The 26,551-nt window shown below is 42.7% G+C and overlaps 1 protein-coding gene across 6 annotated transcripts in view; it reads left to right on the top strand.

Annotated features, from left to right (window-relative positions):
- LOC146772848 (uncharacterized) overlaps nucleotides 1-26,551 on the top strand; it is a 152,629-nt gene that overhangs the window by 81,415 nt on the left and 44,663 nt on the right. For all 6 annotated transcript variants that reach the window (XR_014971908.1, XR_014971909.1, XR_014971910.1 and 3 more), the window contains exon 2: nucleotides 5,959-6,053. Coding sequence is in view for 2 of the 6 variants with exons in the window: in XM_085636798.1 (XP_085492924.1) it covers nucleotides 5,973-6,053 (81 nt within the window). In the remaining 4 variants the exon portion in view is untranslated. The remainder of the gene's footprint in view (nucleotides 1-5,958; nucleotides 6,054-26,551) is intronic.

The raw sequence follows: 26,551 nt of genomic DNA, 5'->3' as shown, positions 1-26,551 counted from the left end.
TTAGTAAATGGACGAGCCTCCATTTTGGGTTAAGTTAGCCGAACTGTGATGAGTGAAACTTGCAGCGCGCATAAACCACGTGACTGAGTGGCTAAAATGCTGAACAAGCTGAAAGAGCATGGCGCGGTGAAGGACATGACGTTTGACGTGCAGCCAACTCCAGTGACTCTGTGTGAAAATCCACAAAATGTTGAATGTATTAAAATTTGTCCTTAATTTGATACTTTCACCTCATGAAAGAATCAGGATGTATACTGAATATAAGGGAACGAAAGGTCTAACAATGGGGTTAGTCAATGAAGTATGACTTAATGACAGGGTGATCCTCCGGCTCACGTTTTGACCAATCCCGTAACTAGACAGGGTGAATTTAGCAACTTTAGTAGGATGGAATCTGTATGGTAAGGGTATAAAGAATAGGTGATTTAGGGGCGGGTTAGAAGCGAGGGTGGCAGATGCGGCTGCTGCATTAGGTGTGAGGAGAGAAAGGGTGTGCTGCTGATTGTCGGTTTACAGAGAGGCCTAGCTGTTCCAGTCCTACCCTTATCCTGATCTTAGAGTCTTTGATCCCTGACACTTTGTCTGGGAGTCCCCTGCCGCTACTTAGGCCTGGGTGGTGGTTTTCCTTGTTCCTATTGTTTGGGTGGTATCTTTGATATCTCGAAGTTATAATCCGTGTTCTTTTGTCTCTTCATCTATCCTTCCAAACTGAGAATTGATTATGCACATGTCTGATGTCTCTCCATCTATCCCCTCCATGCAACCTATGTTTTCTTGAGATTGATTATTTGTTGACGGTTTAGAGTGTATTTTCTCCCATGAGGTATTTTCTAAGACGGATGCATTTTGAGTTAGATAAATTTAACAAATTGCAATCAATGAGCCTGTTATTATTTTTGTTAGTTTATTATTTGAGTGACTGTTACCTTCAATTTTTCAACTAATTGGTCCATCGACCAAAAAGATGGAAATTTGAATGAGAAGGTTTATCGTGTAGATTATGAACTGTCTAAATTTCAACTGTTGAATATGAAGTGGTAAGAAATTCGCAAACTTGGCACCAGCACCAAAGGGACTTGGGTGTATGTGTATGGGCCAAAATAAATGAAATAATTGAACGTTCATCCCTGTCCAAATTATTGGGTCCGCGCTGGATCACCCCATTAAAGCACTGTAACAGTGTAAATGTAAATGTCACAGCCATCGTTCTTAGGAGTAATTCTTCCAAACCCTAATGTAGACATGGGTCACACCCCGTTTCTAAGAGTTATGAGCACAGTGCTGAATCTCATTTAGGCAGCAGCGAACATTTTATTCCTTTTGTTTGTGTTCCTTATACTTGCCAAGATAAACCAAAAGCCATTGCAACGGACATCTCATTGCATGCCAAGGCCAGAGGTATTGGCATTGCCGAATACTTGTTGACATTTGGCTGCCTGCTTGCCTACGTCAAACAGTCTTGGTTCTCACTGCAGGTGTGTGCGCAGGCCTGACAGGCGAGAGATGGGGGCTTCCCCTCCTCCACCTCACTGCTAGCAGTTGGCAGAGCACAAGGACTCAGGACAATCTCTTCTCACATGTACAGAACATCTCCATGGCACCCTGGGATATGATGCACACATTAAATAAATATGTACATGTTATTTTACTGACTTGGAAGCAGCGCTTAAAGTGCTTAAACGAAAGTGCGGGACTGTGAACCTGAGCACAATGGGTGCAGGGTCAGACGCTTAGCTAAAAAGAACACATTATTTGGAAACTATTCTGGTGGCCTTTAGCCTAGAAGCAACTGTATATAACACGTGCTGCAGGGATGTAGCACGTGCAACTGCCGCTCGTCGGAAGGAACTTTTATCTTTCCGGCCAACTCTAGGATCTATGGGCCATATGTATCAAGCTATTTTTCGGTCACAAACGCTACTAATCGCAAAAAGCAAAATAGCATGTCCCAATGTATGACAGTGTTACGCATCGATAATTTTGCGAGGCAACAAATATGCGAAAAACCATTCGCAAATTCGCAATTTGAGAGTACCAAATTGCCAATTGGCAAAAATGTATGTCGCAGATTGCGAATTCGCAATAGAATGTATGGAAAATTTGCTAATTGCAAATATGTAGAAATCGCAATTTTGCACCTTGAAATTACCACCAACTCAAGGCACGTGGTAACCAGGTGCAATCTATTTAAACAGGCTCAGAATGCCTCAGTGTCTTTCACAACGGCAGTGCTGTATGTCATAGAGAAAAGGATGGGGATTCAAGCAGCAGCACAGAGAAGGAGGAGGAGACAGGAACGTGTTTACAGAGTGCGCATAACCCTGGTCCAGCAGACAGAGGAAGAAATACATGAGAAGTATAGACTAGACTCAGCAACTATAGTAGACCTGATAGCTGACCTACAACCAATATTGGAGCATCCAACCCGTAGGACCAAAGCCATTGCAACACATGTGTAGGTCCTCTGTTCACTACACTTACTAGCATCAGGGAGCTTCCAGGGGGTGATAGCTACAGAAGGAGGGGTGTCCCAAGGTTGCCTGTCGCCATTCTTTCATGCATTCTTGGATGCATTGGTACAGAGGATACATCATTACATCAGATTCCCCACGACACAACAGGCATTGCAGCAGACCAAACTGGATTTCTACCAGATAGCAGAGTTTCCCCATGTAATCGGGTGCATTGATGGGACACGTGTAGCCCTCTGTCCCCCCTCAGATAATGAGTACGTATTCAGGAACAGGAAATCATTCCATTTACTCAACATACAGGTCATATGTAACGCAAAACACATAATAACTGATATAGTGGCCAAATATCCTGGCAGTACACACGATTCCTTCATATTGAGACACAGTGGAATATACACACGTCTCACTGGGGCTGAATTTGGCGAAGGATACCTGCTAGGTAAATGCATGTTACTCACTCTGATAGACCCCTTAGAGCTGTAGAAATAGGACAGTGATTAACCATATGCGTTTCATCGTGTAGGTGGCAGTGCATATGCTGTGCGCTCATTCATCCTCACACCGTACCTCAATCCGGGTAATCAGAGTGAGAGAAAATACAATGGCACACATAATTCAACGTGCAATGTCATCGAGCAGACATTTGGAATACTGAAGAGCAGGTTCCGCTGTCTGCACAAAAATGGAGGAACACTGCAGTATAGGCCAGAGGCCTGCTGCAAGATCGTGGCTACTTGTGCCATGTTGCACAACATTGCAACAACAAAAGGCATACCAGTGGAACTCACAGATACAGAATCAAATGAGGATGAGGTACCAGGTCCACGTCTCAGACCAGCAGGTGGTGTAGGTACAGCAGATGGAAGACAGGAACATGATGAACTAACACGCAACTATTTCTAGGTGAGTAATGATGACACAAAGCAAATCATTACTGTAAAATAACTGTGTTTTAATATACCTTAACATCAGGTAAAATGTATTCACACAGCCTACAAATCACACGTAATGTGTGGCTTTTGTTGTTTCATATGTCATGTACACAGGACATGAAAAATGGAATGACATATGTACGTATGTCATGGGTTACATCACCCATTAGCATTAAGCTGTGGCAACACTGTCTATTTTTCCATCCACGGACTGCAGTTGCACGCTCAGTGTTCTGACTGCCCTCCCTTGAGGAGACATCTGATGCTTTTCCCTGCCTCAAACTACGCCATCTGGGTCTAGTCAAGGGTGGGGTAATTCTGCTGCGGCTGGAGACCTCCTCGCTGTCCCCTGCCCCCAGAATATCTGTGGCAGCTATGTTTGCTGTCTGTAGCTGGTCAACTGCATTGATGACCTGCACCAAACCCTTGGCAACATCCTGGCTGCAGTGTGCCATTGCAATCTGCATTGACACAGTGCGTCTTGATAGTACAGATGTGGCATTGCACAAACGGTTGACTGCCTTAGTGTAATGATCCAGACGGGTGAATAGATGTTGTTTTTCCCTGCGTCTGGATGCATGGTCCCTCTGCGTTGTGACACAGAGCTCTTTGATGGCTCCAGTCATTTCCTTAATGCTGTCTGCACATGCCTTATTGCCCTCTTCAACTGTGTGGTTTAGCTCTCTGATGCCCTCCTTTATGCCTGTTAGATTGTGATTGACAGACACCAGCTGCCTGTTCATTGACCGCATGCTTTTGCTTGCAGACGCTGAACCTTGACCATTGTGCCCTCCACCCCAGAAAAGACAGAAGAATCATCTCCTACATCTGCGGTGTTTTGTGCCCTTGGCCTGCGTCTCATGCGACTGCTGTCCCTACGCTGCATAGGAGATTGGCGATGTTCCTGCCGTGCATGCTCTTCTTGCCCTAGATGTGGCTCATTCTGTATGCCTTCCAGTTCTCCTTCCAACTCCTGGAGTGGAGCCACAGTGTAATGGTGTTGCCTTTGCGCAGATGTTGGCTGTGTTGTGTGCTCTGTCTCCTCTTCCCCTGCCTGTTCCTGTAGGTGTGGTGCCTCATCAAGTTCTGTGTCATCACCCTGTTTCGCAGGTTCACCTGTGAATACAAGAGAACTACTTATTGTGTGTCTTGCTCTCTGTTATTCACAAAATTAAATTTGATACAGTTGGTGTACCTAACTGCTGTGATTCATTTTGTTTTTTAATGTTGTGTCTCAACTGCAGATATATTGCTGTGTGTCAATGCTTAACTGTGTTATGTGTGTGACTACATCTCCCATGATGCATTGCTGTGTGACCACAAAATTGTGGAATGGAGTGGCATTGATACTTAGATATTGAGACATTCCTGAGTGTGGTGTTTTGTGGGTAATGGGTCAGGGCTGATTTAGCAAGCATCTTACCCTGTCAAGTGTTGGGCGTGGCTGAGCTGTCAATATCTGCAACCCCGCTGATGCTTTCTGGCTGTAGGGTGGGCTCCACCAAATCCTCAAGGGGTGTGGATGCAGGCTCAGTAGAGGGACCTCCACCAGTTTTCTTTGCCTTCGCCAGCCTGTTGGCAACCTTATCTTTTGCCCTTGAGCGCAAGTCGTACCAACACTTGCGTAGGTCCTCGAAGAAGCGCTGTGTGACACCAATGGCATTTACCTTAGCCTGTATGTCCAGCCAGATTTCTTGCTTCTCTGACTCTGGGATGTGCAGAGATTTCTTGCCAAAAAGCTATTCATCGCTCTTCACCATCTCCTCAATGAGGACCTCAAGTTCATTTTCACAAAAAAAAAATTCCCTTTCCTTACAGCAGCCTCCTTTGCTTTCTCCTGTGTATCCATAGCGGTTTGGATAGTGTCTTTGCACTACAGGTGGACTTGAGAGTGGTGTGCTCCTGCTTCCAGCCTCTTACACAGCCTCAGGCAATCAGAAACAGCATGGGCAGTCACACTTTCTGGTTGAGATGTCATCATTCTGCTCCTGAATAGCAGATTTGCAAATTTGCGATTTCTTAATTGTGATTTCGCTATTAAGGAATCGCAATGTAAGAAATTGGTCATTGCGATTGCGATTTTTACCGAATCGCAATTGTTTTGCGAATTTTTACATACATCGCGTTTTGCAATTCTCAAATAGCAATTTGGTAAAAATCCCTATTTGGGAATCGCAATTCTCTTTTTTGATACATATGCCGCTATGAATGTAAGATATGGACCTGTGCACCCATGCTTTTATAAAGTCACATGTAAGGATCGAACTTTTTTATACGATTGTCCTGAAGACCTGAAGAAATGTATTCTCCAACATAAGGGTGAAGAAATGGATCTCAGAAAAATGTGAACTTTTTTGAATGTCACCTCACTTTTCATAGACTTTTGCCTTTAATTCTTGTCTCTGAATTGAATACATATCTTATCCTGTTTGACAAATTAGAGCGTCATCAGAGGTACCATGTTCCAATTGTTTTGGTGTTTGTTTACAGTTGTTGTCCTTACCAAATTGGTCTAATTGCTAACATTCTTATTTATTTATTCCTCCTTACAGCTGTCTGTCGTCTAATGTGGACTCCCTCCTTTGATATGTTGTTCCCCAAGTGCCTTCCTCCTAGACCTACTGTTTCCATACTACCGTCGTGTTTGGTAAGTTGTGTTTATAGAATATGTATGTACTATTTATTTCTATAGTTGACTTATTCGTCTTGTTGTCTTATGGGTCATAGTCATGTGGATTGTTACAGTGTCTTTACCTCCTTTTTCCATTTATTTTTTCCTTCTCCCTTCATATTCTCTGTTTCTTCTTCAATATAATGATTGTGTCCGTCACTATTGTTATGTCATTTAAATTGACCATTGCCTGCCGTTCGTCTGTGGTCTTGCGCTTTTCTACCCCTCCATCATATTTTTCTTACACTGGATGTGTCTCTCTTTTTTCATGACTAAAGCTTTTTGGCTTTTTGTCATCTCTATTGTTCCTATCAGAGTTACTGTTCCTCTTCGTATTCTCTTTTCCTCTATCTCTTTTGCTTTTCTTTCTCTATTTCTTTTTTATCTTTTTTTTCTTTTTCTTCATATTTTCTTTTTTTGGTCTTACTACACATTTTAGTTCCTCATTGAATACGATGAGTGGAACTTTTTATCAATTACATAGACTCAGATGGTTTGTTTGTTCTGGTTTCCTTTTATGGATGCATGGGTTAAATATATGTGTTAAAGTATCACAATGGCAAACTCTCTTAAGGTCATTTCTTGGAACATCAAGGGCTTACGTAACCCTATTAAAAAACAGTGAGTTCTGACCTATTTAGCTCGGCTTGAATGTAATATTGTTCTATTACGAGAAACGCACTCACTGGATAAAGATTTAAACTCACTACGTAAAAACTGGGTCGGTCAAATTTTGTTCTCCAGCCCTTGATCATAAAAATGGGGTTATTATTCTTGTCCACAAATCCCTTCCCTTGGTAATAGAAAAAGAGGAAAGAGATGCGGAAGGCCGATGGGTCCTAATACATGCCACCATTCATTGCATGCCTATTTCTATACTGAATATTTATGGTCCCACTGGTATAGATATACTGTTCTGGGAACAAATGTCAGTTGTTCCACGCTCTTGTTCAAATGCAAATTTAATAGTTGTCGGTGGCCTTAATCAGATTGTTGACCCTTTCTTGGATAGAAAGTCTCAAGTTAAAAATGTCCCTAACATGATGCAGAAATAATTTACATGGTTTAGCCATTCCAGTGGATTAGTTGATGCCTGGAGGCTATTCTATCCGGACACTTTGGAATACACTTTTTACTAACACATAAATCCCAATCCAGAACTGACTACCTATTTCTTTCACCCTCCCTAGTTGCCTCCCTTACTCATGCTCAAATTGGGTCCATAATAATTTCAGATCATGCACCGGTTATGATAGATTTGGATTTATTGCATGAGGCCTCTAAACCTAATAGATGGCGTTTCAAAAATAGTCTCTTGAAAGATAAAGAATTTGTACAGAATTTTGAATGTTTTATAAAATATTTTTTTACATAACATCACATCTGATATTCCATTTCATACTGTTTGGGATGCCTTTAAAGCTTCTGCCCGGGCTATATAATTCATTTCATTCTGGCTAAAAAGAAAAAAGCCAATAAAGAATCCTCATTACTGCTTCAGTCCATCAAACAATTAGAACACACATTTTTCACGACCAACAATGATATTGTGCTTCAACGTTTAATGAGATTTAAATTTGAATTTAATAAAAGGTCAACAGAGGAAGCCACTGGTTCATTGTTATAAAATTATTCTAAGTTCTATGGTGGACATAATAAGGCTGGCAAATTACTTGCCAACTATCTGAAAGTTAAGTCTCAAAAATCTAAAATAGTAAAAATTATGGATATTAATGAATATCCTCATGGTAAAAATGATGAAATTATGAAATGTTTTACTGATTTCTATACAGATCTTTACACACCAGACTACTTCCCCACTGATGAAGCACTAGATTCCTTCTTTTACTCTCTCCCACCAAGACAGAAACAGATGCAGGATCTTTCTTTTCTGGAAGAGCCTATTTTAATTTCTGAACTAAGGTCTGCTCTTTGTGTGCTACCCAGGATAAAGCGCCGAGTGCAGACGTTTATTATGTTGAATTTTACTCCTATTTTTTTACATCTTTTGCTTCCGTACTTACTTACATTGTATGAATATTTTCTTTCACAGGAGGAAGCTAAGGGGACTTTGGAAGCCATGATTTGTTTGATTCCTAAGAAAGATATGGACCCCTCCTTATGTGCCATTTATAGGCCCATCTCCCTTATTAATCTGGATTGCAAACCTTTTGCCAAGAATTTGTCAAATCGGATCTCTCCCTTAATTCCTGATATGGTTGGATTTGAGCAGACAGGTTTTGTTGAGGTTAGACACATGACTGATAATTCTAGGCTGTTTCTGGATATTTTATATATGGCCTCCTATGATAGTACACCTCTAGCTGCTGTAACATTGTATGCCGAAAAGGCTTTTGACCGTGTCAACTGAAAGTTTATGATGCGGGCTCTAAAATGGCATGGTTTCAGTTCAGCCTTTCTCAAATATATAGCTATATTATATTCCTCCCCGATGACGTCTGTATTTTAAATGGATCCCAGTCAGAATATTTTACCCTTTTACGGGGTACCATACAGGGATGGATATAAATAGAATTTTTCTAAATCGGAGGTATTCCCTCTTAATAAGTATGGTTTGAGGGCTATGTTTGATGACACTGGACGTAATTGGTCTCCACAATTTATCAAATGTTTGGCAATTAAATATTCTACCTCCATGGCAAAGACTATTCAAATAAATTTAGAGGATGGTCATTATAAGATCCTTCAAATGTCAGAAAGATGGTCCCCATTGTATTTGTCTTGGTGGGCCAGGTTGGCTACTGTTAAGATGATATTTTTACCGGTAATTAATTTTTACCTGTCCATGTTGCCTATTAAACTACCTTTAACATTTTTTAAATTACTGAATAAATCAATTGCTGCATTCTTATGGAATGGCATGAAGGCTCGTATTTCTTTAGCATCTTTATATAAACACAAAGAGTTGGGGGGTGTAAGTTTTCCAAATTTCCAGCAGTATCATGATACCTTCATCCTAAAACAGGTTCTACCGTGTGTGGGAGACACTGATTCTCCACCCAATAATATCTGGCCCAAACTGGAGGACTCGCTTGTGTCACCTTTACCTTTTTATTCTTCACCATCTTTTTTGAAACCTCCTTGATCCTTCTCCGCTCCGCCTATTAAATATTCCAATATGATATCCGCTTGTATTTTCCCGAAGTCCTTGTCACCAATAAAATAAAAATTGTAATCTTCTATATGGCATAATAAATCTCTCAAAATCTCGAATCGAACTATTTTCTGGAAACAACTGGTTCTGAAAGGTATAATCCAAATAAAACAAATATTATGCGCTATGACTCCTCTTCCTTTTTCCGTAATTCAAACCAAATTTGATCTTCCTTCTTCTTATGCTACTAAATAGGAGTCTCTCAAGGATTCTCTTTTCCAAGCTATCCCCACACTTACTCAATCGCAACCTCATATAAGTTCTTCACCTCCTGATCCAATTGCACTTTCATCATCTCTTAAAGCATCACATATATATAAATATCTGCATCACATTGCTCCTTCTAATCCCAAGTCTAAAATTGAGGCATTATGGGAATCGGATCTTCAACATCCCTTATCTTTAAAGGTTTGGGGTTCAATCTAGACCAAAATACATCATACTTCACCCAATGCCAGCACTACACAAACCCTTTATTATTTTTATAATAGACTGTATATCACCCCACTTTCTTTGCAAAATATAACCCACGTCATTCAAATATGTGTTGGTCTTGTAGAACCCTCCCTCGCACATATCTACATATGTTTTTTCATTGTCCGCCAACCTCTGTCTTTTGGTCACAGGTCTGTAGAACTATTTTCAGTATTTGCTCTATTAATTTCCCCTTCGATATCAACCATATATTTCTAGGAAGTTCTTCATGCTCTTGGCCAGTACGTTCTAAATTAGGTAAATTTCTAGGTTTGTCACTTGCTATTGCTTTTCAAGTCATTACTTCAAACTGGAAGAATGCCAAGAATATCAATATTACTAGTTGGTGGAATCTCCTTTGTTCTCATCATAGGCTTGATACAGCATCAGCTACATCTACATTACAGATGATAAATAAAGACCTCTTTTGGTCTCCGCTTATTGGTTACTTAAACAAAAAACATAAACCTTCTAAGGATTCTACAATGGCTTTTCAACCCCCATGATTGATTTTCCCTTCTTGTTTAATATCATGCATAGTTATTTTGCAATTGTTATTATATGAGTTACATTGTTATATGAAATGAAACTACTATACGGAATAAGTTATAACAAGTTATAAGGTTTATTATGTAGTATATGTATAGATATGCAGCAAGTATTGTTTTATTCTTCCTTTCTTCTTCTTTCTTGCTTTCTTCTATTCTTTAGATTTCTTCTGCGTTCTTCCTCCTTCTTTCTTTCTCTTAATATACAAAATACAAAGATTGCGATATCATAAGTGCAGAATTACGATATTATCATAATAAGTTTATCGTGCAACTTTTTCCAATATGTTTTAGATAACATTTATTGTTATCTCTTCTATTAGATATTCTATTTCATAACTTGATTTTCCACTTTAAGTAACAGATAACTCTGTACATTTGCATTTCACTTTAATAAAACTTTTATAAAACTAAAAAAATATGTCTTTCATGGCAAAATTCTTAGTCAGGTTTTGTGGAGGTTAGGACAAGCTTGCTGCTAACTTGCTTGAATATTTGATAATGTCTCGACCAGGGCTTTAAGTGGGTTGAAAAAACTGGGGGGAGGGTCTACCATCGGGGTAAGGCTGATGTAATTATGGGCGTGGCTTAAACACTTAAGGTAAAAATTTGTACTTAGCATAGCATGCCGCACCACTGGTATTTTGCTGCTTCTGTCCATTCATCCAGATATATAACACAAGTAACCTTGCACCTACAACAAGCCAAGAGAATGGCTTTGTCAATGCTTGTAAATTGCATAAGATAAATAAGCAACAACTATCACTACGTTGAATATAATATTGAAAATGCTTCGGTTCTTGTGGGCGAGGTTGTGGCTATGACAAGAGCTGACGACTTTCGAGCGGAAAAAGCAGTCTCTAGCCTCACGTTAGCTCAACATCCTGTGATTCAAAACATGAATATGTGGTTGTGTAATGTAACTGATGCTCATGTTTGCTCCAAGTTTGCGCTATATAAAACTGAAAAATGAGCCTAATGGAAGTTACATCAAAAGCAGTGACGAGCGGTACTATTACAGAGTTAAGCTTTTTTTCCCCCCACTCTGAAGGTAAAAATGAGAGCCCAGTAGGGACCTGTCTCGGCACCTTCTTTTAGGACCCGGCCCAATTATAGCCATGGTCTCAACGTCTTAGTGATGTAACACAGGAACGTAGAACAGTGTATATGCACGGTGTGTAGTTATTATGTGTAGACAGTCAAAAAATACCTAGAGTGAATAGTTGAATATGCCTCCATTTCCTTCTTTCTGATAAGGATAAGCATACATATAACTTGAAGTTCAATGACACACTGGAATTTAGATTTGTTTGAGTACCTTAAACACTGTAGGTTCCACCTAGGATGCCCATCCTATACACTACTTCTTCTCCCGGTTTTAAGTGGCAATGCTGGGTTCCCTCTGCAGGGTTACCACTGGGCCAGTTTTCTACCAGCATGACTAGTTTTTTGATGCCCCAGCTGGAACAAAAATAAGCAAAATCACTCAAATCCAGTATTTTTAGCACTAATTGCACATACTTCAAACAGTAAATATTAAAGAATAATGTCTTAAATGTGTACTAGAGCTCAGTTAACGATCCATGACTAATATTTAAAGGTAAACAAAGGTGAAAAAGTAATGTTACAGATAAATACGTTAGATTGCGCTTAACGTCCTATTTAAAATCATGGCCTGGCACATGCAGATTCTTGACACATCAAATGCCCAGTATTTTTCTCTTAGAATGGGGATTTGGGAGGCAACCAAAGGGAGGTCTGCCCCCCAGGCCATTTGGGGAAGTGGAGCAGTCTGACGACTGCTCAGGGTGTGTGCAGTTTTTGGGCTGCTTTTGTAGCCCAAGGGGTTTATAACCGGGCATTTTGAGATGCCAGCCACCATTTTGTCTTGGTGACATGGTGGCTGGTACCTCGTTATACAGTGATTTTGGTGTTGTAACTTGTTAGTTAGGATTGGTGGCAATTATGTTGAGGAGAAGCATCATACTTTCCCTTGTTGGAGCACGTCATTTTGCGGACTTGCCGGAATGTCTGTGATGTTGTCCAGGGAGGAGATGGTGGCGCATGCCTTGCACCTCTTGGAGGCCGCGGGGTGCCTTGACCTTATCCTGGAGGGTGGGGGCACAGCGTAATGGTCGCCCTATGCAAAAAGCGGCGGAGGGGGTTGCGGCTGTGGTCTTGGCCTGTTCCGCACCACACCGGACCCCTGAGTGTGGTGGCTGCCAGGTAAGCAGAAGGGGCAGCTCCCATACTCAGAAAGCGGCCCATGTCATGTGGGGGGATTGCTGGAGGCATCAGGAGGGCCTATGTGGCATACAGGCTTAGAGCGTGAGCAGCTGGGGAGCGCAGAGGCCCTCCCAAGCCAGAATCCAATGAGCGCCTTGTGCGAGGCCTGCCCGTCTTTGGGTGAGGCCTCACTGGTGACGAGGGTGGGGCCACTGCGGATGCGCATGCAGCATTAGAGAAGAGGTAGGGGAAGCTGCGCGTACAGGGCATAGAGACTGTTCTGGCACACAGAGAAGCACCGGGGTGAAGGGAGGGGCCGGGGGAGATATACAGGCTACTCATTTTTTTTTTGTTTGATCTGTTTATTAAAGATTTTATATTTGTTTTGTATACATAAAAACAATGCAGTGCATCATCAGGAAAAGCGCCATACAGAGCCAATAGGAAATCAGAAATTCCAGATAACTAAACAACAATATAACTGCTTGGTTACATCCGTAAGCATGAATATATAGGCAACAACATTCAGTAACTCCCGTCAGACAAAGCAGTCCCTCCCACCCTCAAGGCATCTGAATAATTGTATTAAGCCGCAACACAGCTGCAGCCTGTGCAACATGCAACAATTTACATAATCACATTTTGTATGACTTCACTCCGCCATATTACATGAATCGGTGTACAGATTCAAACATGTATATGCAAACACCAAACAACTTAAAAACACATATCGGGAAAGAAGGGGGGGGGGGAGAAATATAAGGGCCACAGGAGGGGAGGAAGGGGAATCAGGGTAACAAGATTGTTTCAGTTACTCAAAGGGTTCTTCATCCTATTACCAGGAGTAAAGGTCGTCCAACAAGGTGGGCAGAGATCTCAGTCGGCACATCAACACATCATTTGGGATATGGGTTCCTTGAGCCAATGTCACTAACCATCAACAAGAGGGTCAATTAAAGGGGCATCCAGATCCAACAGTCCCTGCAGCGCATACAGCATAGTGTTCCATTCAGTAGATATGGGAAATTTTCGCAAACCCAGCGTATCTTCCCGTATCAGGGAGACCGCTTCAGCCTTCACCCAGTTCAGCGTGGAGAGGAGCCAAGCTTTCATCGGGGGGGACTCCTCGGACTTCCACTTACGAGTAATCAATCGTTTAGCCACAAACAAAACCAGATCAAGAAACCTGGTGGATGCTTTGTGTTTTTTATTTCTAGGAAATTCACCAATGATGTACGACTCCCATGTCCTCAGCACCTCCCTGTCTGTGCAGGTGCCTAGCGCATCAAGCACCCCCTCCCAGTAAGTCAGCAGAGCAGGGCAGGACCAGAGCATATGCAAAATATCTGCATCTACAGTCTTACAACGCGGACAACACTCATCCTGTCTGTTAAAGTACCGATTGATTTTATCCAGGAAAAGATATGCCCTATGCACAATGTAAAATTGGATTAACTTGAAACGAGCATTTCTGGGGATATACAGGCTACTCATAGTGATAATACTGTTGAGGCAGCAGAGATGCGGGCACCCATAGTGGATTTCAGGCAGGTTTACTATCAGTTGCTACATGAAAGTGGGGACACCCAGGTACAGGGCTCAACTTTGCATGAAGGAGCAGACACAAGTGGGATGCTGAAGGGCAGATGGAACCGCATTGATTGCAACAGGGGCAGTTGGCTGAGCAGGACACCCACAGCGGTGAGGGCGCAGTCGCATCTCATGGAGCAGCAGCAAGGGGACATTTTGGAACCAGATTTCTCTGCAGGGGATGCCACTACATAGGGTGGATTGGTGGATCCAGGGGTAGGAGAGCGGACCCATGCTAGGGGAGGTCCCGTCTGCAGTGGCAGCTTCAAAATTGATTTGGAGTGAGAATGAGGAGGATGACCAGGAGGGCGACACAGGGGACATATTCGGGACCCAGGCACGTCGCCATGCAGTGGATTACAAGGTTAGGCCCCCCTTGAAGGTTTACGGTAGATCAGGTCACGGGGATACATGACAGCCGTCGGGCAGAGGTGAGATGGAGGGTCTCAGCTACAGACCACAGTCATGTGTGGCTTCCAGTGCACAGGCCAGGTCTCAGGTAGTGCCAGCAGAAGGGCGCAGGGTCTTTGGCAGTGTTCAGGGCATTGGTGAGTTAAAGGTTTTATGGTCTTGGGATTGTACCATCACACGGAGGCTGTCTTATCTCCCACAGGTTGTCACTACACTAGCGGTAGCGGACTCGGGAGAGCTCAGTATGGCTCATTGGCCCTGAGGAGAAGAGAAGAGAAAGGGCAGCTCTTTGCGGCTAGCTGGACTGCAGTGGTGGACGACAAGATCATTGCTCCAGGAAGGTCTGGTGTGGCCTTGGTGGTGCATTGGGCATGAGGGTGGAGTGCAACCCTGACGGTCATGTTTACAGAAGGAGCAGTACAGAATCAGCGGACAGGTTGGTAGGGCAGAGTACAGCCCCCCAGCTTAAATTGGTTAAAAATGTGATGGTGCTCCATGATGTAAGCACACTAGATTAGGAGGATAAGAGCTTAGAGGAAGGTGAAGTGTGTGAAGACTGTGAAAGCAAGGGAAAAAGGGAGTGTAGAGATGAACCTTTGTTCAAAACATATTGCAATAGAAACTCCATTTTGTATTGTGCTTCTTATAACACGCACATGTTTTTCAGTAGTAAAGAATTACTTGAGGTAAACATGAACCTCCCCAATCTTGCTCATTAAAATGTACAATGCAGGTGTGGAAGCACAGGCACGTAAAAGTCGCCTTATTTCAGTTATGTACCATCTGAAACCTTGAACCAACGTATAAGCTGAACGGAAAATTGGTTGTTTTCATAGATGTTCTGTCTAGATGCTCAAGTGCGAGGAAATAGTTCTTTTAAGGTTGATGAAGGTGGAATGTGTTTATAATTAACTATTGCATAAATGTTACTGCTTAGGCAAAGGTTTTCTAATTAGAGGGTGTAGATGGGCACAGGACGGTACAGGCCCCTCAAGTGTTTTTGTTACAGATGCACTCTGCCAACAAACTTATCTATTTGATTGGTGTATACACATGGCAGCTTTCTATAGTCAAATGAGTTAGCAATTTCAATGCAATTCAATGAATGTAAAAAGGTATAAAAAACACAGCGTAATGTAAGCAAACTGGAACATTTAGCAGAGCACGCTTTGTATGTTTGTGCCCCTGGGGCTTAAACAAAATAAACTTTGCTTCATTAGTGCACCATGACCGCGTACTGAATGTTTTATCCTTTCAGATAAAATTTGACTTTAACAAGACGATGAGGTGCAGTGGGTAGAGTGGGATGGGCAGCAGCATTCAGGTTGGGGGGAGCTACTAATCAATCTGGCCATAGTATTTTGCAGGGTGCAGGTTCCCAGGACACTCAAGGTGGAAGTGGTGGAACCATGCAGCGAGACGAAGTGGCAGGCCCAAGAGCCGGCATCGAATTTAACACCAGGTAAGCAAAGTAGAGCGGTCAAACGACGCTTTGATGGTATCAGTGGGTGTAGAGGCTAAGGAGCCTCCAGTCAGAGGAGAGGGCCTCTCTAGAGCAAAGGTATTTACATTAAGGACACAGGTGTGGGTACAAACAAACACACTATGAGCGCAAGTGGTTCAGTGGGGGGGGACAACAAACAGGGAGTGCAAGAAAGCTCAGGTATGACAGAGCCAGGTAAGAAACAGCTGGAGTTGCTATTACACAGGGAGCTAAGGTCAAATGAAGGCTCAAAAGAAAAATAATTTGAGTTTTCCAAGTTGCCAAAGGTGCTGGTCAACATTGAGAACTGGAAAGCAGCATTCTTTATATATGCTAGCATATACTGCGAAAAGTACCCAGAGAGGTCGGTCGCACTTTTCAAATACATTGATGTCATTAGAAAAGCACAAATAAATGATGGTGGCCACACATGGGCCCAGTATAATAAAGAGTTCAGGGCCCATATGGCATTTGACCCAGAGGCTCAATGGGGAGCAATTAATACGGACCTTTGGCAGCATACAATTGGGCAGCAAAGTTTGGTAAAAGGATTTTTATGGCTAGCAGGCTACTGATTGTGTATCGGCTGTTTCAGGAGTGCCCCATCTGGGTAGGGGTGGGAAGAACAGGCAAAGGCTAGGCTAACCAATTGGGAGCTTGCTGGGATTTCAATAAGGGGGTCACAGATCAGGGAGCGGTGGACAAGGACCTGCAGGGAAGGGCTCTTATGTCCATTAAATTGGACAGATTGAGATTTTGCTTTCTCATTATGACAAGATGATGCTAGGATTTTGTTGCAAGGGTTTACTTAGGGTTTCATACTAGGGTACGAGGGCCCATGGGTGAAACGCTGGGCAGATAATATGAACTAATTTGAAATCATCTAGCGAACACAAGCAGGTAGTGAGGGATGAATTGCTCAAAGAAATCCAAGAGGGTAGGATTGCGGGCCTTTTGACGATGGCAAATAGATGACTTGATTGTGTTCCCCACTGGGGTGGTGTCGAAGAAAGATTCGGGCCAGTTTAGGCTGATTCAGCACCTCTCATGGCCGAAGGACCAGTCTATGAATGACTTCATACCAGAAGAACAGGTTTCAGACCCTTACTCATCTGTCGATGTGACGTTATCTGTTGTGAAGAAAGTAGGACAGGGTGTGCTCATGGCAAATAGTGACATTAAATTTGCCCTCTGTTTATTGTCATTACACTGGTCTATGCTATGCTCTTCCCAAATGGGGATTTGGGGGGGCAGCCGACCAAAGGGAGGTGTGCCCCCCCCCAGGGGAATTTGGGGAAGTTGAGTAGTCCAACCACTGCACCAAGAGTTTGTTTGGCTTTTGGGACTTCTTTTGAGGTGCCAGCTACCATTTTGTCTTGATGAGATGGTGGCTGGTACCTCGTTAGACAGCAATTTCGCCCACCCACCCGTCCCTTGAGTCAGGGTTCTGGGGAGGGAGGTGGGGTTCCAGGGCTCTAGTTCATTAGGAATGACTTCATTCAAACATGTGAACATTGGGTTCATTATGTGTTTAGGGTTGTCGCTTTGAAGCAGGTGCATAGGTTGTTGGCCGAGAAGTTGCCAAAGTTTACCAAACTTTATTGTCGTTGACAGCAGCAATTCAGGCTGAAAGGGAACGGGTGGATAAATCACACCTGGATGAGCAAGGAAGTTAAAGGTTCTGTAGTAAGTTTAGTTGATTAGATGGTAATAGTTGCAGTAAAGGGGCAGGAGAGTTTTAAGGTCATAGTTGAAGTTCAGCAGCTCTGAAGTGGGTACCTCATTACTGTTTTAACATTTTGTGGTGGGGAGATTTTAGGGGAGGGGTAGCTTGACATAGATGAGCAAATTTGTATAGTGAGGCTTTAGTTTTGTAAGACAAAGGCCTAGGTTGTTTTGTTATGTGCACCTGTTTCAGGCCTTTTTCACACAGACCTGATGACAGTGGTCTGTGCTGCGCTGCCTCTTCCCCAAAGGTGGCAAACCTATCCCTCTGCAACCTATGAAACAAGATGGCTGATGAGTCTTGCAATGTGACATCACTGACATGCAGACATCGCCATGCTGGGCAGGTGATGTTGACGTCGTCATGTGGGGCAGGTAATGTTGCAGCCAAGAACAGATTTGAACGAAATCTTTTCCTTGTACTCTGATATGTGTGGCAGTATGGATGTCATCTCTGTCTACAGGCACTGTCACAAGCCCTGACATTGATGCAGCACTCGACACAGGTTTCTGAACAGTTCCCTTACTCACACCCGTCACTTTTTCTCACCAGCTGAGCCAAACATTTCTGATGAAGCCTTACAAGAGAATGACTTAGTTGCAGTTACAAAGAGGTAAATGTAAATTGATATTTGTATAGCGCACTACTCACCCGCAAGGGTCTCAAGGCGCTTGTACGAATACCGCTGTGGAACCCATCCTGGCTTTCCCTGTGAGGCGTCCACTCCTGGGCACCCCCAAGGTGGAGGCCAGGCATCCTTAGCGTTGTGGGGGCCATTGTGGAGATTAAGCAAGCTATAGCCCAGAGTTGCAGAGTGGGACTCCATGATTGGAATGGCACCAAGGCGAGAATTATCAGGTCCGTGGAATTTTGAGCCCAAGACCCGCCGAGGCGGGGAATTGAACTCTGGTCCCGGGCTAGACCTCTGCATCAGGGTCTGCCGCTCTAATCATTGAGCCACACTTCTCCACCAAAGAGGTGAGTTCTGACTTTTGTAAACTTGTTCATTCCCCGATAATTATGAGACTTCACAAGGGATTGGTGGCAATGATATAATGCAAAATGATTGGGCCCCCTCTGCAGAATGTTACGAGTGGCCCGAGCCTCCCATACCTCACAGTTGTGTATTTGCCTTAAGCTGAATGGGGGAGCCCCCGTAAAGTGTTGGGGGCCATTTGATATGTTTGGGGTCCCCTGTGCCGCAGGTGCTGCTGCATCCTGTGTTAAGTCCCTGATGGGCACCAGCTCCTGTGACATAACCCTCAGGACCTCCAAGATTTCTCAAAAGATAAGATGCACATTCACCCCTTGGGGCATCTTGGCACTGAAAAACAGACTCTAATTGTTGCCCAACTCAAGAGTGTTCATTTCATCAACTTCAGAAGTATCAAAGGCAGAATGGCGCACAAAGCAAGCAAATACAAATCCCTGGAGTGATACATTCACTGAGTCACAGACCCAGACTTATGTTACATTTTCTATTATATGACATATTTTTCGATCTGCTTGAAACCTCTATGGCAAAAAATCATAAGCTCAATCCAGCATATTTTTAGGAAACCGAGGTCTCCAAACCTTGGGTAGGACCCTACAGAGGGGCCTCAATTGATATCCAGAGGGAGTGGGCACCAGGCTCTATCCAAGAGGAGCATTTATTAGGCCCCAGGGAACAGAGACAAACACCACACTGAAAACAGTGCAGAGTTTTTACTGAAAGAAAAGAAAGTGGCAGTGAGCCACTGGTGGTACAATTTGTTCAGGTTTGAGGACAGATCCTATGATGAAGCATGTCACCTTTGGGTGGGTGAGGGCTCTTGTCATAAATAATAAAAAACAAAATTGCACACACACACACATTTTCTTCCTTTTCTTTTTAACAGGATGTACCTTTTTGTGATTTCCACTGTATAACTGGCCATCAGTTAGTGCTTTTTTACACTTATGTCCTTGTTGAGAGTATATGTCAAAGTGGGGTGCGGGAGCTCCCCATATTTCAGGTAAAGAATCCCACTGTGAATACTTTTACACTTTTAGAGAGACCTGGCAGCCAACAGACGATTGACAAAAAATAAAATAAAAATAAACAATCACATTTTTAAAAGGGATATCAGTGCATACACTTGTTAAATATGTTCTGAGCTGTGAATGTTCTAGAATAATTGTGAGAAAATATGTTTGCCATTCTAGGTGGTCCCAATAATTTTTACATGGGGAAGCATGGCATATACAAGTTTGAAGACCATTGCTTTTGATATTCCTTCAAGTTTTATTTGGAACAGAAGATTTGGTGAAAAATCACTATCCTTTTATCCACTCATAGGGCCTAATACCAACATCTATGTGAATATGTCTCGAAACTAGTCACCAGCCAGTTCTACACAAAATGCTAAGCTACCAATTATATATCGAACTGCGTCTGGCTACTTCATCGATTTTGACACCTTTTCTCTGGATCCAAGTGAACCTGAGTCACCGCCAGCTCCTGTTTCCCGCAAAGATAAAATATATGATATCTACCTTTGGCTAAAAAAGACTTACTTTGTTTCTCCCTGGCTACAGCTCTAGATTGCAATTGGTCTACTTTTCCTAGTCCTTTGGATAGGTGTAGTGACTATCTTTTTCCTGCTCCTAAATGGACACTATCTCCCAGAATGCCCTGCAGTAGAACATGTAAACTTTGTCCAGAAACTACATACATCATCTCGTGAATGAAGAGACCTGTCCTTTGGGAACATTACAGCAGTTCCAGTTCCTGAAGGAATAGTTTGGGATAGGGTTTCATATGATGTATATGGTCCAACTGAACTTTTGAAAATACCACACATTTAAAATCTCTTTAGGTGATATCATCACCTCCAGTACTTTCTCTGATGATTGGACTTTTGAAACTGTAAATAACATGCTGTCTGATTTAGAACAATCTGCTGCATTTTTCAGTACCAAATTGTATGATGATACATCTGAATTTGACACCATGTATTGTTACCAACATTGTGGTTATCACTTCTTGCACAAAGCAAGTATCCCGTGTAAAGTTTTCGCTTACCTTCAATGGGAACATTGCCCGACACCACCGAAGAGTAGTTCACAAACATTTGCTAAAAATGTTGCTTATTTTTCCGGGTTTAACACTTCAGACCCGTCATCTTATTATTACAAGATTGCACCTACACCTACAAAGAAAAATATGCTCACCAACTCGAAACAGATATACTCTGCTACCTTTATTTCCCAACTGCCTTTACAGGGTTTTGCCTTTTGGAGGGACACAATAGCCACAAAATCTGTCTGGGGACTAAAGATTTGGAAAATTTAGGGAACTGAGGCTTTATTTAGAGCATGCCTCATACCACAGCAAATTATCTTCCCGAATGACACTGTGCAACAGACTTTCTGTCTTGGGTTAGCTAAAATAAAGGATTTGAACACACCTCAGATTCCCTCACCTACACACTTTGAGGGTTGGCAGAATTACACACAACATAGTGAGGATACACTACATGACATTCTACATGATGGTTCATACAATTTGTCAGACCCCAATTGGAAGGAATGCTTGGTTTGGCCTATCAACAGAAATAGGTGTCAGTCAAGATTCAGGGTTACCACCTATTGGTTTAGTATCCATAGGCCTGACCAATGCTACATACAAAAAGAACATTCGGTGGTGACATCTTAAAGTGTTGGGAAGTTGTTCCTAGAGTGGCTAAAAACCTCAACACTGTCCCAGGTGAAACAACACTTGTCCTTACTCCCGGATGACATGGATCTTCGGGATTTCTTGTTAGGTCCCCAGAAACCACGTGGGAAGCACTCCTTATGCGCTATTTACAATAAAGAATGAAAAATCTCACAACAGGAGGCTGATGAGATATTGGGTGAGATTGACAGGGTTAACCTAGCAAAGGCTTTGGCTGTGGTCGACAACAGCATAACCACATTGATTTCCAGGATTTATGCACTAGGGAACATTGTGTCTTATGCTATAGATATAATAGAAAGGGATTTGGCTATGCTTCAACATGGACAATCACAATTGCGATCCATTCTATTATTAAGCTGGACACTACAATCATTGCGCTCTGGTTACGTGCCCTGGTGGTATATCTACAGTATGTCTCTGTTTTCTGCATACAACCTACAGAAAGACAGACAACAATGGCACAAAGAGAATCAAAATATACAGTGCTGCACATAAAAGATTGGGAAAATTACCTTTTACCGTGGCTCAGTCACCTTCCACAGAATGGTTAATCCATGGCCATATTATACTGCCAGTGACGACATTCCAATTTCATTACTGTCTACAGTATCACCAGGTAGCAGGTATGAAGCTTGAGTAAGGAATACATATATGAATCTTGGGAATTACCGTATAGATTTAGATGCAGGAATGGGGACTCTGAAGTTTTTCTCAGCGACTCAGACTGTGAGAGTTCTTTAAGTGGGTCTGTAATTTGTCAGGATATTATGCTTCACGGAACATGTAATGCTTTGGTTGCAAACCTATTGTGTCACTTGAAAGGATCCCCAGCTGCTGTGTGTCATCCGGTGTTCAAACGGATCTCGAATGGGAGTTATTTGATGTTGAATGATTAACGTTGTTGTGGAATGCTGCCAGGCATCGCATATCTGGTCACAGTAAATTCCAGGATTACTTCTTGGATGCAAGTATTGTTTCCAATGACCCACACTGTCAGGGAGGCGGCGCTATGGCCTTCATTGGATGTTTCCCTTATATGGTTTGATTCTCTGAGCAGACTGAAAGCCAAGATTTTACAGAAGGATTTGGCCTTAACCTCAGCCCAAGAGACTTTTGATATCCAGGTTGCAAGTTCCTCAGCTGAGATACAGACACTAGTCTGAACTAACTTCCCGCTCAATTTTGGGGAAATGGTACTCCGTATCTTTAACATGTTTGATACGAGTGGGATAGTACACCGATTTGAGAGCATAGGTTCTGGATTACTGAGCACCTTTCAGACGATCTTCGGAGTTATTCCATCATTTATACACTCAGTATTAGGAAGCATTTTTGGAGGGCTTCTGCTGTTCCTACTACTTGTAATGGGTATCCTGGTTTTTATTTTCCTGCTACATAATGGACGTCCCAGTTTCCAAAGAGATGGAAAAAGCAGTCCTTGTGCGACGATGCTGTGAACGCATGGTACTCCATCTGGGCACACCTTGGCTTCGGGAGCTAAGCGAGCATTGGTTCCTATCATTCAGATCAGTCTACGTTGACTGCGTCTTGCCTATGCTCCGCTGCATATTCTGCGGATACGAATGTGTGTTGGATATATGTCTATCACTTCCATTGGTTGCGCCTGCGGATGTACTACTGGACTCATTATAGGCCCACGTATTGCAGTGTCCTCAGCGTATTTCAATGTTGATGTCGGCATTCTTAGAGCCACCACAGGATGCTTCAGCTTCTGTCGGAATGGACACCGGCTCTATGAGAGGTTCACAGGCATCAAGTACTTCCTCAGCAATGGCTGTGGGAACTGGAGAAGATCACGTTTGCTCCATTTACCTGATCCAAGTGGTGTTACAGGGACCGTCATCTACGAAAGCAAGCAGCAGTAATGTTGTCTCCCACACAGTACACCTAAACATTTGGAATTCCGTGTGACAGGAACAATTCGGCCTTTTTCCAAAACAATCCAAATTGGAATTCGACAACATATTTTTTGTTTTATTTTTCTCTCTTGCTCTCACTGAACATTATGGCTTTTGGCATGCTCAGTTGGTCTAACAGTAAATTGACTATTTAGAGGACTTATAGAGTTTTTTACTTTTCCATCGTTTTTTTAACATATGCCATGTTTTTCAATGTTTTTATACTCATATTTTAGCAATGTCTTTTATGCTTTTTAAACAGGCATATTTTAGCATTTGTTAATTGTATCATCCAGTCAATGAGGAGTGGGTGTTATGTGCCCGAATGTACCCCAAGGTAGCTGCATGACCTTTTACCTACATTTGTCCTACCTTGCTCTACATAAGGGCTCTGACGCTGACCTTTTACCTAGTTAGGTGCCGAATAAATGTCGTGTGGGTTTCTTCGAAAACTAGCCTCATTTATTATGCATGATTATTCTTAGTATCACAGCAGGATTACTATCTTCTGCACAATAACTCTGTACAAAAGTCACCACTATTGTCATCCTTGGACGACCGGCCCACAGTACCATGACACTTCTAGGTAGAACCTTTGAGGGTACCTTTCAGGTATATAAGTACCACATCTTCGCTGGGCAAACCAGAGGAGATGCTTTTATGCTGACATGAGATGCCAAGGTCCCTGCATGCAGACATTCCAGCACAGTGTGGCCTGACATTCGTCGCAGGTTGTCAAACTCAAGACCAAAGCCGGGTCCCTTAATTCTCTCCCATCAGATAATGGGGTTGGCTCTTTCCTAGGGGGGATTCTTGGCTATACACCTACATACATGCTAGGTACATTTAGTTAGGGTTTGAATCTTTGGAGTACTCATGATTACTACCATGTATCTATATGCCTCCATATACCTCATTGTTTTAGCACCATGGTAGAATTCTACCTTTTATTTACTCTGTTGGTGCTTATAACCATATACATCTGTTTCTGTCTAATGGTTGTTGCAACATACATATTTTATAGTAGAATGACTCTGGTTCAATAAAGGCTTATTGAAAACATCCCCACCGTTTATCCTGTGTAAAGTGAGCAAGAGTGACTGAGCGAAAACTACTGTACTGTTTCCACGATCCTTGAGGGGTCAGGGTTGTCATGTTCGATAGTTGCCAGAAACTATTCACTACTTGGTAAGGATGTGAGGCTTATAGCGGCACTGTGAGCAAGCTGGTCTACAGACTAATATATCCTTTGGGGGTGTCTGGAATCAGTCTAGACACCAATCCCTTAGTTTATGTCATCTAAACGCACAGATCCTATATAGATTTATAGGAACAACATGATAAATGCAGAACCTTTACTTTTCTTTACCTTCTTGTTGATGCAGATTTATTTTACCTTTGTGCAGTTGCTAATCAAACTTCTTCGTTTTTGGAGCATGCTAATTTTGCGTTATGGACTGAGACAGATTTGGATGCTATTCGATTTTTGAACTTTACTAACTTTGGAATGCATAGTCTATGGTACAGTCGGAGCATATAGACTGTACTTCTCCCGAACTTTCCTTAAGCATTATGCTAATGGACTTGCCCATAAAGGACTCCAAATTAATTTTTCCATCCCTTAGAATTGAGCTGTTAGTCTATAAACTTTCTTTCTGCCTATTTCGTAGACGGACTCTATAAATCTGTGGCTAATTTTGATCTAAACGTCTGATTAAATGCTTGGTATTCTTATTAAAGATGTTATATTTCTAACTGAGCTGCAGAAGCAATTGCTGATTATGATGAACTTTGCATCTTTAATATAATAATTCATATTTTAAACTTGCCTATGTCTGTTTGTCAGGTTTCACAATCCAGAATCCTCAGGGTTGTGCCGATGCTCTAATGGGCTCCACCTCTCGACTGCCCCAAGTCTGGAATATAAATATACACGGACTAGTGGGATAGTCAAGTGAGGGAAGGAAAGGGTAGGGACAGCATGGAGGGAGATCTGTGGATGACACAGAAAGAACACCAGATTAGTAAACAACCAAAATACCTCCACAGGAGATACGAGCAACAGAACCAGACTCAATATATATTCACAAGAAATAACTACCTGTAGGAAAATAAGGAAGGGGCATTATCAGGAGAGAGAAGAGGGTGCTCGCAGACTTTAAACACGAAAGCTAATCTGAAGGGAGAACAAACAATGTGGTTTGACAATGTATAACACCTAACATGTCACATTATTATATCATCTTAAAGCATGAAGCCACATCCTACATACCCTAGTTAGGTGAGGAACTGCTGGATATGCAAGCGCAGGATCTTCCTGGATGCCCCCTATGCTCTCTCTCTCCTAAAAGATGAAAATAAAGAACAAAACCAGGTATAGGTGAAGCAGGGGCAATACCAATAGCACTCCAGTACAAGCGCAGCCGCTCTACGACTATGGGTTGTTTGATTCTCACAACACCACGAAGACTTGAGGGTAAAGTCACCAGTAAGATAGCAAGTAGTGGAAGGAACACAAAGTAAGAGCTTCACGAGTTCCTATGACTTTCAGCAGTCCATATCCCATCTGAATCCTATGGGATGATATGATACCAAGGCATCACTGTGCCTTCAAAAGCATCATAAGAGAAAGGAAACAATAGTTGTGTGGAATCAAGTTATCCACACTTGAAGTCCATGAACACACAAACTTTTGCAGCAAGGGGCGCCCCAACGAAATCCTGGAAGAGGGAGCACACCTTAAGGCTGAGCAAAGGTCAGGCTGTCGAGGGTCAGTTGTGTTCCCTGCATGAGAACGCGCTCCTATGCGCTCTCGCCAACAGGGAACAAGGCACAAACCTCACACAGCCACGGAAACCTCAACTCTCTCCTCCGCAAAAGACCGCTGAAAGCGTGGCCTAGCCAACGGAGGAGAAGTGAGCGTGGATATTAGTAGGAGGTTTGCCACAGTTACTTCGGGTGGTGCAAAGCACCCTTACCGCCTCTGAAGAAGTCCAGAGATGCCGAAGTTCCTGGGAGACTCACGGAATAATCAGCAGTGTTCTGCCTTCCTCTTCTGTCTAAATCCTGTTACGACGTGCATCGGGGTCCCGTGACAACGTGATGGGCGCTATGGATGCCGGGAGTTGTGGTTTTCGTTGGGCCGGCTACTTCCGTGTATGTCAGGGTTTACCGGGCTGATGCATCCTGACGGTACATCCCCCTTTCGGAGAACACTGA

Source organism: Triturus cristatus, chromosome 12 (genome assembly GCF_964204655.1).
Source record: "Triturus cristatus chromosome 12, aTriCri1.1, whole genome shotgun sequence".
NCBI classification, from domain to species: Eukaryota; Metazoa; Chordata; class Amphibia; order Caudata; family Salamandridae; genus Triturus; species Triturus cristatus.
This window is presented reverse-complemented; position numbering and strand designations above follow the sequence as displayed.